The sequence below is a fragment of the Nannobrachium achirus genome (genome assembly GCF_963921795.1).
Source record: "Nannobrachium achirus genome assembly, chromosome: 13".
Lineage (NCBI taxonomy): Eukaryota > Metazoa > Chordata > Actinopteri > Myctophiformes > Myctophidae > Nannobrachium > Nannobrachium achirus.
This window is the reverse complement of record NC_137833.1, coordinates 16,087,130-16,107,026: the sequence shown is the minus strand read 5'-3', so window position 1 is coordinate 16,107,026 and position 19,897 is coordinate 16,087,130. Positions and strand designations below refer to the sequence as shown.

The 19,897-nt window shown below is 44.1% G+C and overlaps 2 protein-coding genes across 2 annotated transcripts in view; one reads left to right on the top strand and one right to left on the bottom strand.

Moving 5' to 3' along the window:
- thada (THADA armadillo repeat containing) overlaps window positions 1-19,897 on the top strand; it is a 195,239-nt gene that overhangs the window by 66,568 nt on the left and 108,774 nt on the right. Inside the window, exons 23-25 of the mRNA XM_080741000.1 lie at window positions 4,183-4,315; window positions 17,322-17,444; window positions 18,626-18,748. Of these exons, the coding sequence (XP_080597126.1) occupies window positions 4,183-4,315; window positions 17,322-17,444; window positions 18,626-18,748 (379 nt within the window). The remainder of the gene's footprint in view (window positions 1-4,182; window positions 4,316-17,321; window positions 17,445-18,625; window positions 18,749-19,897) is intronic.
- On the bottom strand, window positions 15,094-16,821 carry LOC308296684 (thimet oligopeptidase-like; the record flags this gene model as incomplete). The annotated part of the gene is made up of 1 exon (XM_080740012.1): window positions 15,094-16,821. The coding sequence occupies one exon, from the start codon at window positions 16,819-16,821 to the stop codon at window positions 15,094-15,096; it is 1,728 nt and encodes a 575-aa protein (XP_080596138.1).

Here is a 19,897-nt window from a genome sequence, read left to right as displayed (position 1 = left end):
TAGTGTCATTGGGAAAAACGTGGATGCAACACTGCCAGGCGAACACTCACGTGAGCAGCTACCGCTGTCGGAACAACAATGGATGGACTTTCGCAGCTTCGGAGAGCGCTTTGACACTGGGCGGGAGTGGACTGGAGTTGTTTCCCAGGCGGCCTCTGTGTCCATTCAGCCTAACCTACAGTATAGGCTGGAGGGACATTTGGTCTGCACTATGATTATTAATTAATAGGACCCGCGAATCAACAGCAACACTTGATTTAATCCCCCTCGTTCCAACTCCTCATCCCATTCCTCAAGTACGTTCTTGGCCCTCCTTTGTAAATGTAATCGGACTGTGGGATGCAGGTTTTACATAATGCATTTTCCAAGGTTGACAGGCCTGTTGCTGTGTGGTAGCCAAAAGTGTTTAAACAGGGAAATTACATTATGGTTTCTATCAATATGCCTTGAAATATACAGGTCATCTCAAAATCACTCCTCAAATAGAAATGATCATAAGAAGACTAACATTTATTTGAACCGGGCATTTAAATGTTGTTGCAAGTCTGTTGGTTATGTCCCTGTAATCCTGGAAAAAAGAGAAACATAATTTCTGTTGTTGTGATCCCAGTGGAGAGAAAAGTATTGCTCTATTAACGATACTATTATTTTATGATAACTGCCAGTTCAAAGAGCTTGCTAGAAGAGTGTGTGTGTGTGTGTGTGTGTGTGTGTGTGTGTGTGTGTGTGTGTGTGTGTGTGTGTGTGTGTGTGTGTGTGTGTGTGTGTGTGTGTGTGTGTGTGTGTGTGTGTGTGTGTGTGTGTGTGTGTGTGTGTGTGTGTGTGTGTGTGTGTGTGTGTGTGTGTGTGTGTGTGTGTGTGTGTGTGTGCGCGGAGTTGAATGTCTCCAGCCGTGATGACGCAGGTGCTTTTCATTGTGCATTTAACGGTGCTAAATTGACGGGGGGGGGGGGGCTCTCTGTGGACAAGAGGGCTGCCAGGCACAACATCCAACTTGGCGAGGAGACCCGAGACTCCAACCCAAGATGGCCCGTCATTCACCGACCTCCGCTCCGCTTGAGCTGAATATGATCCCCCACCTCGCTAATGTCCTTGAAGAATGGAAAAATCTGCAATTGTGTTAGTTTCGGGATGTCATGAAATAATTTCTCTGCTTTCTTTGACCCCGTCCCTCCCCCGTCTTTTTTTTCCTCGGCGAGAGACTCACATTGGAAGACGTGTTGGCCTAAAGAGCAGGTGACAAACCACAAAGCGTCGGAAAGGTTGCTGCCTTTGGTGTCGTAGAACAGGGGTTCCCGAACTTTTTTGTCTCAGGGCACCCTATAAATATCTTTTTAATCCGAGGCACCCTTACATTATAATTTTCACTCCCAGCACCTTATATTTATAGCATATCGTCGTTGTCGGGTGGAAACCTTGTATGTCCAAAACCGTTCTACGATCTACAAGCACGCAACTCGAGGCGTTGTGTGCTTGTAAATCGGCTGTTTTCACTAGTTTTGTGCAACAGTCTTTTATGATGAAGCAGGGCTTTGCTTTACCAAAAGACGTACACATTTGAAACATTTGAAACACCGACAGTGACAATATTTCAGTGATTATGTTGCGAGGAAAACGTTGAGATAATAGCCATTTTGGTTAGAACTGACTGAAAATAACTTTGTACATCAAGTTTCCAAATGCATTCCAAATATCATCAAATTATCTCACGGCACCCCTGGACTGCCGTCACGGCACCCCAGGGTGCCCCGTCGTCACCCACTATGAAAACCCCTGTCGTTGAAGACTCAGAGGAGTTTGGACAAAAAGTTGATTGTCCGCTCAAGTGCAAGAACTACCCCCGCCCCCCCTCTCCCTGTGTGTGTGTCTGTCTGTCTTGTCTTCTCTCTCTCTCTCTCTCTCTCTCTCTCTCTCTCTTTCTCTCTCTCTCTCTCTCTCTCTCTCTCGGTGGGTGACTAGTGAGTTGTGTAATGACGGCGACATTCTAGTGGTTGCGTGTAGGCGTACTGGGAGTTTGTGTGTGTTCTGTTCTGGGCCTCTGTGTGTGTGCATACCCATGTTTATGTGTGTGTGTGTGTGTGTGGAGCAGGGCTAGAGGCAGCAGTGCATGGATGGTATGCAGGCCATGAGCTGGGGTTATGGGGTGTTGATTGTGGGGCGTTGAACCGCTGCTGTTTGATGCTGTGTGTTGGTTTCTGGGCTTGCTGAGCTCCAATTGCACTTGTCCCCCCTCACACTGTCTTATTCCGTCTCCCTACGAGTCTGTCTGTCAAATTCAAAGAGGCTTTATTGGCATGGGAAAACATCCGTTTACATTGCCAAAACAAGTGTCAAATAAAAACGATCAAAACTAAGAAATAAAGAATTGTGTAAACAGAGCTGTGTCACATATTGCAACTTAGAAAGAACTAGCTTACAAAACCATAAAAAATCTTCATTTGCAGTTAGGAATAGTTATGTAGTCATCATGAGTAACTCTGTATAAAGCTTTTGAAACTATAGCAGCACTTCAAGATTTTGCAGTGACATGGTATAATAAAACTTTTAAAGATAAATAGCCTTTTTTCAAATGTATTTCAAATAGCGCACACAAATCTTCCTTTTTCTTAAAGGTATAGGTGCAGGAGTGCACCAAACGGTGTCTCTCTCTCTTCTTTCTTGAATGTGTCACTGTGTGTGTGTGTGTGTGTGTGTGTGTGTGTGTGTGTGTGTGTGTGTGTGTGTGTGTGTGTGTGAGTCAGTATGTATTACTATTACTATTCACAAATAGTTATTTTTAGTATTCGAATTATTCGACCTCAAAGTATTCGAATAGTCTAATATTCGACAGGACTGGTCAAACTGGCCAAGCTGTCAAATATTAGGTAAGCAAGAGGCGAACATTGTGAAAATAGCCGATCTACATGCGCACAACGCCTCGCAACGAGATGCGTTGTGAGCATGTAGATCTGCTATTTTGACAATATTTATCTGCGGAACCGAGTCACATTAAATGTAATACCTACAATTCCAAGTGCTTGTCGGGGTTCTTATGACTTCCTATCTAGCCAAGCTTTATAAACCATGAATAAATATATAGATTTTTAAAGACAAAAAAAAAAAAAAAAAAAAAGCGAATATTCGACTTCGGTGAACAACGTCGAATAGTGACTTTGATGTTCGAATATTCGAATATTTGGTGAATGCCTTAGTGTGTGTGTGTGTGTGTGTGTGTGTGTGTGTGTGTGTGTGTGTGTGTGTGTGTGTGTGTGTGTGTGTGTGTGTGTGTGTGTGTGTGTGTGTGTGTGTGTGTGTGAGAGAGAGAGTGTAGCTGACTGTGCATACAGACGAGCCCACCATATGCCCTTGGTTTGTCCTCTACCTTGGACTGTTTGAACTGGCCTCCTCGGTCCACTGACCCTGCTAAAACAACAGCTTCTCACACAGAACAGGAGGGTGCATTCTTCTGTGTGTGTGTGTGTGTGTGCAGTGCGTTTTCAGTGTGTGCATGCCAGATCTGGGTGAATTGGTATTAACCACTTTCAATCTGGCGTCCCTATTTTGGGCATGTCAAACATTTTAAAATATACACACGTCACGATGGGACACGTTGTGACCTTTAATTATGCGACGTACAATGAACTATAGAGGGCTTAAGACAAGTGGAGTAAATAGTGAAAGAGCTTGCAGCGTACAAAAATAAACAGAAAATGCAGAGGGAAGGCATCCTTGCACATTTTAACCACACCAGGTGGTCTACAGTAGTAATGCCAACTACACACACACACACACACACACACACACACACACACACACACACACACACACACACACACACACACACACACATCTAAACCAAAATCGTGGCACTGCCTCTTTAATTATGTAGTTTCTGTATGACTAAGAATTCAACTGAAGCTACCTCAAGTTTTATTATAATTGACCTGCAAATGTGGTGTTCATTCAAAATAGGTCAGCTGAAAGCATTGTGCAACTGGACGAGAGTTCTCTATGCATTGGATTGTCTTTCTTTTAGTTTTGGTTCTGCTGACCTGTGTGTGTGTGTGTGTGTGTGTGTGTGTGTGTGTGTGTGTGTGTGTGTGTGTGTGTGTGTGTGTGTGTGTGTGTGTGTGTGTGTGTGTGTGTGTGTGTGTGTGTGTGTGTGTGTGTGTGTGTGTGTGTGTGTGTGTGTGTGTGTGTTAGGAGTGGCAGTCGTGCACTGCAGCAGCTGCCTGCCCGCTGGCTGTCTGAGGTCCTGGAGGAGGTCAAGTCCAGTGACCCCTCGTCAAAGCTGTGTGCCACACGACGCAGTGCTGGAATACCCTTCTACATCCAGGTCTGTGTCCATCTACACCAGTGTTTCTCTAACTTTTAAATGTCAAGGTCTCCCCTTAACTCTGACAGTGTACAAATGGAACCATTTTGGTTCCATTTGTACAACTCATTTACCGCTATTTAATGTATTTGTGTGTACTGTACACTTGTGTAACAAAAAGCAGAAACTGGGTCAGGAGACCATTATTTTAAGTGTCGTTATTTACAATATCCTCTACATCTTAATTTCATTAAATTACTTCATGTTAAGGAATGTTATAGTTTGTGTTATAAGCCGCTTACATAGACATGGTAAGGGTTAAGTTTGGAGAATGAATGTTCCCAATGGGAGGACTTCACAAACATTGTAATAGAAATCTTTCTATATATGTTTGTGTGTGAGAGTGCATGGGTTCATGTTTACTGTCCGCAGTGCTTACACTGGAAGAACACTGAGTCTTTATTCAATCCATCTCTCTCTCTATCTCACTCTCTCCCTCTCTCTCTCTCACACTTTCTCTCATTCTCTGTCTTACTCATTCTCCGTTCTTCATCACTCACTCACTCACTCACTCACTCACTCACTCACTCACTCACTCACTCACGCACGCACAGAGCGCCAGCGTCCTTTTGTTGACCCCTCCTGGTAGTCACCGATCGCACAAACCTCAACAGCTAATCTGTTCTCTTCTATCCCGCCGTTACACTTGACTGACTTTGGTTATTAACCCAACATCATCTTTTACCTCTGATTACGTCATACTGTCTGCAGCATCTACAGGTCGATTCAAATGTACAAGACGGTTGACATCATGTAGCTCTAATAATGTATTATGAATAGGACAGTCACTTGGCTGCTATCATGTTTAGGGCAGCTGAACCGAGTTCTACTGGTGTCACTGAAATACCTTTCATGTGAAAGTTTGTAAGTGACGACAACAGCCAATAAATGACTGCACCTGAATTGTATGTAGTCTGTATGTAGTGTGTATGTTTTGGAGAAAGGTAAACAAACATGAGAAACTCATTAGATACCTGGTTGGCAGCTAGTTTTACGTCATCGGACCCATAATTGGGCCAGACCCATATATCCGTCGGGCAGATACTGTATCGACCATTATTTGTCTTTTTTAGTCATCACTATCAACAGCCAATGAAGGACCAGCATTCTTGTTGACATCACCAACAACAAGTGCAACCAGGAATATAAATAACAAGGCGCGTGTTGGCACCTTGGCAGAGTGCCAACTTGCCCACCCACATACATACAGACAACAGTTCTATTGCACTCTGCTGGCACACAAGTAGGCCATACATGGCCAGGAGTGCACAAGGCGGAAGTTGGCAAATTGACAGAGTGCAGTCTAGTTATCAATGATGTTTGTTGCTGGTAAAAGTGACATAAACAAGAGTTCTTACTCGATGGTGTCGATAATATGAAATGTAAGCTTAGCATAATCACTTTAAACATGGTCATGTCTTCAGTCATGTTCAAGGGCTTTATGGGAAAAAATGTAACTCCAGTCACTTTCAGTTCAGTGTGTCAGCTGACGCTTGTTAATGCTACCTTGCTTCAAGGCAATTATGTTGTGTTTCCACACCTAATCTAAGATTCCAACAAAGCCAAAATGTTTTACAAGCGACCATCTCTGGTATTATATATGTTTTAGTTTGAGCTATTGGAAATAACTAGGCTAGACTTGGTGGTTAAAGTCCAGATGAAAACAATATGACTGCTGTGAATTAAACACATTTAGATAAAACTGATTGGGAATAATTTTTAAATGAGAATCGATTTTTGAAAAATCGTGAACCCAATAATCAGAATCGAATCAAGATTCAGAGCCCTACACAGCATGCGTGCTCTTACACATGCATGCTCTTACTTATTCCCATGGCTTCTGTTCACTGCCCGCTCCAATTTAAATCACTGGTGATTATGACCTACTGTTAGGAGTGGGCGATATGGAAAAATACAATATCACGATATTTTCCCAAGCTGTATCACGATACACGATTTTATCACGATTCTTTTTCACGTTGGTTTTTATGGTTATTTTTCAAGTAACTTGACAAAAACTAGACTCTCTTTGTTCCTTTTGGGAGGTCTAAATTGAACTTTACAATTATGTAACTCTGACCGTATACAAATGAAACCAAATCGACCCTTACAGGTCCATTTGGTTTCATTTGTATACTGTCAGATTTAAGTGGAGACCATGAGATTTTAAAGTTTGAGAACTGATGATTTTGACCAAAATGCAGGTTTAATTGAATTTTGCAATGAATCTCTGTATTAACAATTAAACAGGATTTTTTACAAGGCTCCCCTCAATTGTATCACGATATATACGATACCTTTGAAAAGGCATATCGTGGAGACATTGTATCGTCTCAACGATAATTATCACCATATCGCCCACCCCTACCTACTGTACAACACAACCAAGAGCATGGCACCGACGTACCTTCAGGACATAATCTACACCTACTGTACACACCATACTACCCACTAACATCCGCTAATGACACCCTGATCATTTTCACCTCACTTTACCTCTTCAGACTGTTATAACCAGTAAGACTCCCTAATCGGGAGATAAGCGACCGCCATCCGTTCTGGAGCACCAGGAGTGGGTGGTCCCCGGGAATTCCCCGTGTGGATGGATCCATGTTGATGACATGACTGTAGACATACTGTGTAGTGTTTTTGGTGATTTTAGGGCAAAATCTGTAGGAGCAGTGTCCAAAAATGTGTTTTTATAAATCGGCCTGAAGGTGGCGCTATATGGGACAGATCCATGTTGATGGGATGAGTGTAGACATACTGTGTAGTGATTTGCGTGATTGTTGGGCCAAAACTGTAGGAGCAGTGTCCAAAAATGTGTTTTAAAAATCGGCCTGAAGGTGGCGCTAGAAGAGGGCCATGTGACAAATGAGGGGTGGGGTGTCCGGGTTGCCTTGGGGTCGCCCAGGGTCCCTGGGGCTGGGGGGGTCCTTGGAGGTTGTAGTTTGGCAGGCAAGGAGTGTGTGTGCAAAATCTGGCATGGATCGGGTCAACGGTTGCGGAGATATGAGCAGGGAAAAAGTGTGACGTGTGACCACATTTGGTCATTTTTTACATCTGGGGGTCCCCCAGGGACCTGGGGGTCCCTGGGGCTGCGGGGGTCCTTGGAGGTTGTAGTTTGGCAGTCAAGGAGTGTGTGTGCAAAATTTGGCATGGATGGGGGCAACGGTTGTGGAGATATGAGCAGGGCAAAAGTGTGACGGACTGACTGACCCACAGACAGCCGGTGGAGGTTGATTGATTGATTGATTGATTGAAGAATTTATTAGAAGTTTGCAATAGAAAAAAGTACAGTTTCATGACAGTACAAATCACTGGTACAAGGTCAACTAAAAGGAGATCCTAGAAAGCCGAGGCTTATTTCCACAGGAACCACACTTTAAGTATCTCATATAACATTGAAAGACAGACGGATAGAACATAGTACTTTATCTAGGATAATATCAGTTTCAAAAGCATAACATCAAATACAAAGGCAGAAAAAAGAATAATAAAAGGGGGGGGGGGCATGGGGGCTTAGTCTATTTACAAGTCACGGGTAGCAGCTGTCTGAAGGTGACTTTTCATACCAATTTTGAAGGAGGCTAGGGATTTGCTCTCCTTCAGGGCTTGAGGAAGGGCGTTCCACATGTTGATGGTGTAGCAGGAGAACGAGTTAGAGCCTTGTTTAGTGTTAAATCTACGTTGATGATGATTAGTGGAGCTGCCTCTGGTGTTGTGGTCGTGAACATCCTTGACCTTTAAGAAGTAGTTTGTCAGGTACATGGGAATCTTGGAGGTGTAGTGTATCTTGTACACCAGGCCCATTGCAAGATGCTGTACTCTGTCAGCTACTTTGAGCCATCCCACGCTTTCGTGGTGATGATCGGTAAGGTGGGTCAGAGGAGGGAGACCAAGCACAACCCTAATTAGTTTGTTTTGGGCTGTTTGAAGCTTTAACTTTAAGGCGGCTGGGGCGTCGCGATACCAGACAAGGACTCCGTAATCAATGAGGGGCCCAATAAGAGCTCCTCCTAGTGTCTTTCGGGATTTAGTATTGATCAGCGGGGCAACCCTTTGCAAGAAGCGAATTCGTTGGTTGACTTTATTGATTACCTTGGTGGTCATTTTTTCACTGGATAGGTTAGCCTCCAGGATGCAACCCAGGTAGCAGATGTAGTTTTTTCTTTCTATCACAGTGTCACCTACTTTAATTGTGAAGTTCTCAACTAGGCTAAGTTTCTGACTAGATCCAAAGAGGATACATTCAGTTTTGCCTAGGTGAATTGAGAGTCTGTTGTCATATAGCCAGGTGCAGATCTTGTTAAGTTCACAGTTAAGGGCCTTTTCAACCTGCAATAAGTCTCTGCCGGAGACTAGGAGAGCCGAGTCATCCGCGAACAGAAACAGATTGCAGTCACAAGCAGATGACATGTCGTTTACGTATATTAAGAACAACAGTGGTCCTAGTATACTCCCTTGAGGTACTCCACAGTTTACTGGGAGGGGGGGGGGGGGACAGGGTTCCGTTGACTTCCACCATCTGTTCCCTCCCCACCAAGTAAGAGTGCATCCATCTCACTGCTGTGCTATCAAGACAATAGCTTTGAGTTTTTCAATCAGAATAGAATGATCGACGGTGTCAAATGCCTTCTGGAGGTCCAGCATGACCATGCCGCAATATTTGCCATCGTGAATTTCACGTTTGATGTAATCATTCAAATAGATGAGGCATGTATCTGTGGAATGGGACTCTCTGAAGCCAGACTGGAACTCGTAGATCAGTTTATTCTCTTCAAGATATTTAGCCACCTGTTCATAGACAATTTTTTCCATTACCTTAGAGATGGAACTAAGGATTGAGATTGGCCTGTAGTTGCCAGGGTCAAGTTTACTGCCTTTTTGTGCAGGGGGGTTACCTTAGCTAATTTGAAGTCCTGGGGGACATAACCCTGCTTGATAGATAGATTAATAATATGGGTAATGATTGGGGCAATGGTGGCAGCTGAGTCTATGAGAAATTTGGGGGCGATTTTATCATGGCCAGCGGCCTTGAATTGAGGTAGGGTGCGAAGTTTTTTAAACACTTCATCAGTTGTCACTGTGGTAAGTTTAAAATTGTCTTTGCATACCCCAAGGTTCCTGTAGAATTTCAAGATGTGCCTAACACCAAACAGCCCAGATGGAGCGGGCAGTTTATTGACCAGATTTTTGGCCATGGAGGTGAAATAGATGTTGAGATTTTTGGCTACATCGAGACTGTCGGTGAGGAGGGTTATGGGAGTTTGGATGGATATGTTGCTGGCTATGGATCTAAGTTTAGCACCACAGCCTAGCTGGGTTTTAAATAGCTTCCATAGGTCTCGTGGTTTGTGGATGTTTTCCTCAACTTTCTCATCCAAGTAGTGTTTTTTGGCAGAAAGCATTAAGGAGGTTGTCCGATTTCTCCGTTTATTAGCCTCTAAACTGACTATTTCTAGTTTGTGATTATATTTGCGTTTCTCAGAGTATTTTTTGTCTCTGAGTTTCATTGATTCACAGATTTCCGAATTCCACCATGGCTGTGAGCGGGCTTTAACCCTGACCCTACGCAAAGGAGCCACTTCGTCTAGGGTAGTGTTGAAAATGGATTTAAAGCCCAGCCAGGCTTCATCGACCTGAGTGCTAGCTAGTACTGGGGACCAAGTCAGATTTCTCCAGTTTGTGATTAAAGGCTTCGCTAGAGTAGGTTTTAAGGTTTCTAGCTTCAACTGTTTTGTGGCCGTCAGCTTTGGACTTATGTATTTTACGGGTGCAGTAAATTATATCATGGTCGCTTATGCCACCACATTCAATAGTCCCACTCGCGGAGACTTTAGATTTGTCTGTGGTGGTTACAATGAGATCTATGGTGGTTTGAGAGTTATCTGTAACCCTAGTTGGCTTGGTGATGAGCTGAGTGAAACCCTGTTGATTACAAAGCTTATTGAATTTTTGCCAGACCCATGAAATGGGTAGGCCTACATAAGCAAATGTCTGTCCTGGTTTTCTATATAAAGGGTATATATGATGATGACATGATGATGACATGCCTACAAAAGGCATGATGTCATAAATGATGATGACAGACAGGGGGTCTGGCACAACCAGGTTGACCTGGTCTAGTTTGAATAGAGTAGCTTCTTTACGAAGCATGTCTATGTTCCAATCTCCAATAATGTATTTTTCATTGTCCACCGGTGCAAGGCTCTCCTCCAGTAACTCACAGAAATCATTTTGGTCGGGCGGTCTATAGATGGCACCGATTAGTATGTTTTTAGCTTTCTTAAGAATCACTTCCACCCATACAGTTTCTAAAGAGCTGTGTTGTAGGTCAGGGCGGGGGATATACTTAATACTGTTATGAACATACATGCATACACCACCACCAGATCTGTTTCTATAATTTCTGATTACAGAGTAGTTGGTTTTGGTAGTAAATGCGACCTGACGGTCGCAACTACCCATTTTTGATAGTTAGTAGCATACAGTATATTATGTTTATTTGTTCAGATATGTTATATGTTAAAATAGATACAGTACATTCTTTGATTGTCCACAAACACTAAATATGTTGTTTAAATAGGTTCAAGGTTCAAGGTTCAGTTTTATTTGTCTCCCAGGGGAGAAATTTGTCTTGGAGACAGAGTCACAGCTGCATACATATAAACACTTAACAGAAAAAACAAAAACAAAAAAGAAACTCAAAAAAAAGACAACCAGAAAAATACACATACAACCCATAGAGCCTGTCCTCAATTAGTTATGTGTCTATCATTTAGCATTTTGATTGACAGAGGAACAAACGAGTGCTTATATCTATTATAGTAGCATGTTGGGGTCCTAAATCTCCTGCCCGATGGCATTAGATCGTACTCTGGTTTCAGAACATGCAAGGGGTCGGACAAAATGTTCCGAGCTTGTCTTACTACTGCTTGCTCAAAGATGGCTTGAGGGGTGATCGGGGGGGTGGCCATACCCATGATCTTCCCTGCCATATTTGCCAGCCTAGCTATTTGAGACTTGTATACAACAGTCAGGTTACCAAACCAGCTAGACATACCATATCTCAGGATGGATTCAATACTAGCCCTATAGAAGGTCAACATAATATTTACACTGACTCCAAAAAGCCTTAGTCTTCGAAGAAAGTGTAGACGCTGATGTATCTTAGAGCATAAGGTTGTAACATGCATGTGCCAACTCAGATCCTGATCAATCTGCACTCCTAGGTACTTATAGGAGGCGACCTGCTTGATGTTATGGTCATGAACACTAATCATGCTGTGGTCTCCTATGGACCTGGGGTCTACTATGACCTCCTCTGTCTTATTTACATTTATTTTCAGATGATGTTGATCACACCACTCTATGAATCTGTCTACTCCACATGTATGGCTGAGGATGTTAGAATCACTATTGAGCAGACTGAGTATCACAGTGTCATCTGAAAATGTAATAAAAAATTGATCAGGATGAGAACTGACACAATCATCTGTGTACAAAGTAAAAAGAATATAGCATGTTGTTTAGATGGAAGCTGGGTTTGGCATTTACTTACATTATCCTAGTTATCCTAGATCCTTTGTATCACCTAGTTTCTTTGCAGTCTATTTACGTGACCCTGTCATCAGTATAATATACGCATATATATTTTACTAGGGTTCGTGCCACTTACTCTGACCTTACACAGTTTTTAAGTTGCTCTGAATAAGAGCATCTGCTAAATAAATTGTAAATAGTAGATCAAAGAGAGAAAGGGAGAGGGGGAGAAGAGGAAGTCTGAAGAAAAGCTGAAGTCAACACCTTGGCAGAGGCTGTGAGCCACATTCCTCCAGAGAGGGAGGGGGGGGGAGGCCTGGGAAGGCTGGCTCCAGATCAGTCGTTGTGCTGGTCTGAACCAGCCTGGGACGCCCCATCACTCCCGCTCTCCTCCTCTCCTCTCTCTGGTCTGAACCAGCCTGGGACGCCCCAGCCAAGGGTGTCACATCAAAATTCTGGGCCCTGGATTCACTCACATTTTGTGCTTTAAATATTGAAAAATAGCAGATATACAAGCTCACGGTGCTGTGAGCTTGTAGATCTGCTATTTTTGAAAAATCATGAACATTTGTGCAAAGTCTTTGAATATTTCAAATCCTTCTAAGGTTTTTTGAAAATCCTATGCTGTCAGTGGTGCACACATTTTCACAACTTTTCAAAAATAGCAGATCTACAAGCTCGCTGTGAGCTTGTATATCTGCTATTTTTCAATAGCTAAAGTATAAAATAATTAAGGCCCCTCCACCTTGGGCCCGGGTAACTCAGTCCCACTTTTCCCCCCCTTGTGACGCCACAGCACTCCCGCTCTCCTCCTCTCCTCTCTCCACCCCTGATGCGCCCTCCTCTCTTCTTCCATCTTGTTCTCACTTCCATTATTATTCTCATTGTTCCACTCTGAATTCACATGGTTGTAGGGACTTCAGTACTCCATCCTTCCTCCCCATTACCCAATCTCACGGCCAGACACTCTTAACACTTGGGATGCCATTATTTGGAGTGCCGCCAGTGGTGCTTTGGGATTTTCTTTTCCGGGCGGACGGTCATTTATTGTATGCACGCGTTTACACGGTCGTGCACCGTTCGGTGCCGTCCGTGCGTCCATGTGGGAATTTTCCGACCACACGGCGTCCGGTCGCGTCCGGCCTCCAAAGCGCTACTGAGTGCCGCCATTCACTGCGCTTTATTTTGAAGAGCTCCGGAAGCTCCGATCCATGTGTCCATCTTGTGCTAATTCACTTCTTCCGGAAGTCAGACCAGGGTGTTAACTTTCACATGGAAATGAAAAATTCTAACCGCGGCCGACCGTCGCGGCCCAGTGTCGCTGTGAAAAATGTGTTTCCCGCCGATCGAAGCATTTTTGGAAGTAGATTCCGAGATAAAGCTGTTTCTTTGCAGCAGCAATGGATAGGAGCCTATGGAGATTACACACTTCCTGATGATGGCGGCCGAGTTACATCATGGGATATGAGTTTTTGCCAGACCCATGAAATGGGTAGGCCTACATAAGCAAATGTCGGTCTGTCCCTTTTCTATATAAAGGGTATATATGATGATGACATGATGATGACATGCCTACAAAAGGTATGATGTCATAAATGATGATGACAGACAGGGGGTCTGGCACAACCAGGTTGACCTGGTCTAGTTTTCTCTGCAGCACCTGTTTACAAGTCCCTGGACGTGATAATGGGGCCGTGGCGTCGCACCGCCGTAATTAGTGTGGTTGCCCAACAGGGCAACACAGGCAGATAAATTCGGCTAGCAGTTTCCCTAATTTCACACATTTGGGAGTGGTGCTAGCTCGAGCCTACTGCAGAATATAGTCACGTCAGCAACCACACTCGCAATTTCCAATTGCACCTTTCTAGTTAAGTACAGTATTGATATGCTCATAGGTGTTAAAGGTATTAAAGTATTAGTAGTGTTAAAGGTTTTAAAATAGTTCATGTCTGAGTCGTGTGTCAGGGGCTTTGCCAGAGCATCTGTTAAAGTTGTAATACTATACCTGTACCCTTAAAGTTATACCATATCTAGAGCAGTGTTTCTCAAACCTTTTGGTACTTCTTCAGTTCCCCCTTTTCCTGATCGCTGAATCAAAGAACCCCCTTTAATTGACAATAACATTTTGATTGAATAATACTGACATCAAAAGTCCTGTTTTGATGTCAATATGTTGAAAATAAATCTAAGTAGCCGATTGTTTTCTATTCAGTAACAGTTGTGCTAGTCAAAATTCCTTTTTTGTTGGTATTCTTGTCTCCACCGTTCTTTCTTTTCCCTATCAGGTTTCCTGTAGCACTTAGTTTTTTTATTATTATTTTAGGTCCCTTATTTCCTCTGTGGCAGGTGTCATCCTCAATCCAGTCTTTTCTTTCCATCTTTTTTTTTTATTTTTATTTTTTTTAAGATTTTTGTATATGTTATTTTTTAAGATTTGTTTTTTGGGCTTTTTATGCCTTTATTGATAGGACAGTAGACTGACAGGAAATGGGGAGAGAGATGGGGAATGACATGTGGCAAAGGTCGTCCGGATCGGGAATCGAACCGGCGACGCCAGCAGGCATCATAGCCTAGTATGTGGTATGCGCCTTGACCACCAGGCCAGCGGGCGCCCCGTTTTCTTTCCATCTTCCTATATTCCAAAACATGTTCACGTCTCTATGAAGGATTTCTTGTAGTTCCCCAATTCTCCTAGCCTGGTTCCAGACCCTGAATCGCTAGCTACACTCCTTTACATTTTTGTTTCTGCGATTCAGGGGTCTGGAAGTGCTCTCATTGAAGAGGCTTTCCTCGTTTGGAAATCCATACGGCGAATCAGTGTCGCTTCAACTCGATGACGTCGGGGCTTGTGAGCTGCGTGGGTGGGGTTTTCCAAGAACTCATGTGCGATTCCAAGTAACCCAGCCGTACCGTACCGCAGCGCACATTCCCAAACATAAACATCATGTCGCCCACCGCGGTAACAAGTAGCAAGCAACAGGATAGCCACTAGCCAGCCACATAACAACACTACGTCATCTGCTTTGCTACTGTTGTGATTGGTCAGGCGGTGAACCAATTGCAGAAGACTGCCTCTTTGGCAACACCCATCCCAGAAACTGCTGCAGATGAAAGCACGTTCAGACTGAATAATGGAGTGAAACGAAATGTCAATTCAGTGTGTCAGGCTACCGTTCTCCCTCAACCTCACCGGTTTATGCTAATGCTGAGAATCTATTCTTCAGTATCAGCCCTGCATCTTTCTTGACCTGGGGAACCCAGTTTTCCGTTATTCCTTTGCTCAAGAGGAACACTTCTAGATTAGGTTCACGACCCAAAAGGTTCCTCAGCATCTCCTCAGCGTCCTTGGAGGCACCGGGCTTCAGGATGCAGTTCCTGTAGTCCAGACCCACCTTAGGGTTCATGATTCCTTCCTGTTTGAAACGGCTGTAGAACATGTCCATGGACAACATCTCGCCCCACAGGTAGCGATACAACTTGCCATCAGAGGCACGTGCCACATGGTCACAGATGCGTGATGTGATGATGGACCCTTGAGAAGCAGTGACTACCAGAAGGTTTTCGTAGAGCCTCATGCACTCATTAGACAGGTCCAAACCAGCCTGGGCGTGAAGAGCAAGGTCCAATTTATCTCTGATTATCTTCTTCAGGCAGTCCATACCGATGTTGGCGAGGCGAGACTTGACAAGTTTGTCCAGCAGGTCGTCAGGAATCGGAGCTCCCGGAGCCTCCACAAAGGCCTGCTCTACGTTGAATGCACTGAACACAGCATAGTCGACCTGAGCACAGAGGAAGTGCATGGCGTGGCCAAACTCATGGAAAAACATCTTTACATCGTTGTGTTTCAGCAGACAGGGGGCGTGGGCCGTGGGTTTGCTGAACCCGGTCACTATGGCAGCGACAGCCATTTGTCTTCTCCCATCAGACAGCAGACAGCCGGGCTGCAGCGGGTAACAATATGCTCCCATGCCCTTTCCCTCTCTGCTGAACAGGTCAAGGTAGAAACGTCCAATTGTCTGTCCAGAAGAGTGGTCGGTGACGGAGTACAGAGTGACGTTGGGATGCCACACGGGAGCACCATGCACCAGGCTGAAGGACAGACCCAGCAGGTCCTGGCAGATGTCCAGCAGACCCTGGGTCACAACCTCCAAGGGAAAATACTCCTTCAACTGGTCGTGGTCCACTCCACGCTGGTGCTTCACCACCTGGGCCTTGTAGTATTCCAGGTCCTCCATACACAGCTCTCCATTGAATGGCAGACCTCTCTTCTGACACTCATCCTCCTTTAGTTGGAGGAGGTTTGTTCTCTCTTCGTCTCCCAGTGGCTTCAGCTTATGGGCCAGCTTGTCCAGGAAGATGGAGACATTCTTAGCAGACTTTGCCTTGCTTATCTTCAGGACAGAGTCTGCACAGGGTTTCTGTTTTAAATCGATAAATCGATTAACCTTGACTTGTTTCTTCTTCTTAGCCTTTGTGTTATGACTACGAAGATAAGATAGCCGTCTCTCCATGTATCTCTTATCCTCCGCAGTAAGACTGTATTCGTCCACCTTTAATTCCAGAGCAGCGATCCTCCGGCAGACGTCCTTTCTCCTTCTCATTTCCACATTAAACTTAGGCAGCTTCTTCAATGCCTCTCTGCTGGCGGCCCTCACCTCCGCACTAGGAGACACACCCTCTCTGAAGACCAACATGTTCTTCTGGACAGTGTATTCAGCTTCCATGTCAGCCAGGGCCTTCAGGGTGTTGTTGAAGGTCACTCTGTCCAGGTCCAGGGAACCCACGGCATCGAACACCACCTTGGTGTTGGCGATGAGTTCGTCAGACATCTGGATCTGTTCGGGGCTCAGATCCCAGCGCAGGCGGTTCCCGGTGCAAACCAGAGTAGTGCTGCTGAAATCCACCTCTCCAGTAGCTCCCATGTTCGTTTCTTTTTTTTTTCTTTTTGAGGGGGTGGTTGTTGCTAGATCTTAACAAGAAGGATTTCTTCCTTTATTTCACCGACAAGCGTTCTGTCGGTTCTGGTTCTGCCCCACCAGGGCAACACAATATTACTAGTGCTACTTAATTTATTCTTTCTTTCTAGATAAACTTCTAGCCAATCAGGAAGCAGCATTCTTGTGACATCACCATTATAGAGTAAGTCCATTGAGTTCAATGGTGGAGTGGTGCTTAGCTAGCTTGAGGATTGGTCAAGCTTCACATGACAATTTGGCTATCCAGACAATAATAGGCAGCCACACTCGCAATTTCCCAAAATTGCATCTTTCTAGTTCCTATCACGTTCCTGGACGTATTTGGCTTCGGAAGTGTTAAGAACCACAAGTCCACTGAGCTGCTGTATATTAATGAAATGTCCATCGGTATGCCAGGTTGAGAGTGATGAATGACTTCATCCGTTCTGTCCACTGACCATCCCCAGGCCCTGTTGTCCTCTGAGCCCAAGTCGTCCAGCTGCAGTCTGCTGAAGATGACCATGAGACAGCTGACCGCTCTGGCCATGCCCTCCAGCGACAGAGACACTGACCACTCCACTGTCCCTCAGGTAACCATTTACCACAGGAACTGTAGCATCCCTATTCTAGGCATTTCGTAATAGGTGAACATTCACTGAACATAAGCTGATCGATCAATAGTACAACAGTGCAACCCGCTGTGAACTTGTAGAGTGGCTATTTTTCAGCTAAGAAATTTAGTGTGGAGGGGGAAGATAAAAAGGAGGGGCCAAAGATGGGCCCCTGGGTGACCCTGCTGGTCAACTGAAGTGCAGTATATTGGGGTTAAGGGGTGTACATTCACATCACTCTAACATCTGCACTTTAAATTGAGCGATGAATGAGTTTGGTACAGTATATTTGTGTTTTCTTTTTTTCCCCTTTTTGTGTGTGTGTGGTTACTTACTGTTGTATTTATATGCCCCACTATACACCCAATTTTCCCTGTATTTGAGTTGTCAATCCTTGTAGCTCTCACCTGGGAAAGCCAGGCTCTGATCACATCAGGGCCTTCTATTGATTTTCTTGGCTTAGATTGTTCATTCATTTCCCAACTAGCAGATCTATGCATTGATTTTCTTTGATAATAATTTATTTGATATCTTATGTAGGGATGGGACGATATGAAAATTTGACAAAAGAAATCATGATTTATGATATCATGATAATCAAAATCCATTATCCTGGGGCGGAACATTTGCCAAAAAATAGCAGATTTACAAGCTATTTTTTGGCAATAACATTTGATAGAGTGAAAAAAAGACTGTATCAAGTACGTATATTATAAGTACCTTTTACCAATTATAGAAGGTTTAAGTGGTACCAGATATGCAGCTCAGCAAATAAAAGGTGAATCGATCCCAGTGCATGACGGAGGATGATAATCACAATGAATTTAATCTCCACGATCCGATTATCATGAGTGTTTTTTATCACGATAAACGATAATATCTCTTATCGTCCCATCCCTATATGTCAGTTTTTATTTTTGCAGAACATTTCAGCTGCCATCCTTATACATCGTGATTCGGAACAAGTCAGAAACCAGTGCCTTGCTCGCTGGGCTCCTCGGCAGGACGCCGTAGAAAAAGAATTTGAGCTAAGCTCCCAGACTTGTGTTGGAAGTCCCGGTTCCACTCTTTTCCTGTCGTTCTGATGTCCTGTCTAGTTAGTAAAACAGATGTGTGCTTTGGAGGAAAACAATGCTTTGTTCTCCTTTCCCCACATACAGGTCCATGCCCTGAACATCCTGAGGGCTCTGTACAGAGACACCCGTCTGGGGGAGAACATCATCCCCTTCGTCTCTGAGGGCGTGCAGGCTGCTGTCCTGGGCTTTACCTCCCCTGTCTGGGCTGTGAGTTCTCTTCTCTTCTCTTCTCTTCTCTTCTCCATCTCCATCAGTTGTAATAGGGGCATTGTGTAGAGCAGGGGCCTTCAACGTTTTCAGGCCAATGACCCCTTAGAGAGATGAAGCAGGGGCCCCCACAACCTTTTCATAGATTCCATATAGTTTCATTGTTTGACAGCACTATCATCAGTGTATTTTGGATTCATGTCTATGTACCGTATTGGCCCGAATATAGGACGATATTCTATTCTAATAAACATATCCTCAAAATAGGGAGTCGTCCTATAATTGGGCATTAGACTTTTCACCGGGGAGATACGTTATGTATCTTTCAGGACCTTTCCCTGCTCTCTCACAGCCCCCGCGAGCTCCTGCAGTCATGTAGTGTACTGTAATTACCGTACACTACATGATTGATGCGCAGCGAACTTTGGACCTCGGCTCATTTCACCTCCCGTTTGGCAAAGTCGGATGGCTTTGGCATTGGACTTACCGGGCCGTGTGCGTTGTTCTCGCGAACATCGGCGTGGATGACGGGCGCACATGTGATCTTTAGCGTGGAAGTTTAATCCCAACAGCAACTGAAGCTATGCAAGCTAACGCTGGCTGCATAGCAACCAATGGTTCCTGTTTACAATGAACCGTCGCATCTGAATGATGAAACGGGCCGCAAAGCTTGATTGGAAATGTAGTGTTTGTTATTGTGCTTTTCACAGTCTGAATTGTGAATGTTGTTTTTGAATAGAAGTTGACTTTGATGGTTAATGCAATACAATACAGCAGAATGTTATCTCTGTATAAGCTTTTCTATAATCATTTTACAATAATAACGTTTTTCTTTATAAATAACTTAATATAATATTTTGTCTTCAACATATTTTTTCCCAAAATGATAATTGAAAAATAGGGGTCGTCTTATAATCAGAGTCGTACTAAATTCGGGCTAATACGGTACTTAGTCTGCTCTTTTTCCCCTCTACACCAAAGTCTTAGCCAAAAATAGCCGATATACAAGCTGACAACACCTCGCAGCGCGAGGCGTTGTGAGCTTGTAGATCTGCTATTTTTGGCTATCACACACCAAGGGTCTCCTATTGAAGTGTAGAGCACCCAAAGTGGGTGCTGTCCAGGGCTGCCTTGGAATACTTGTTATAA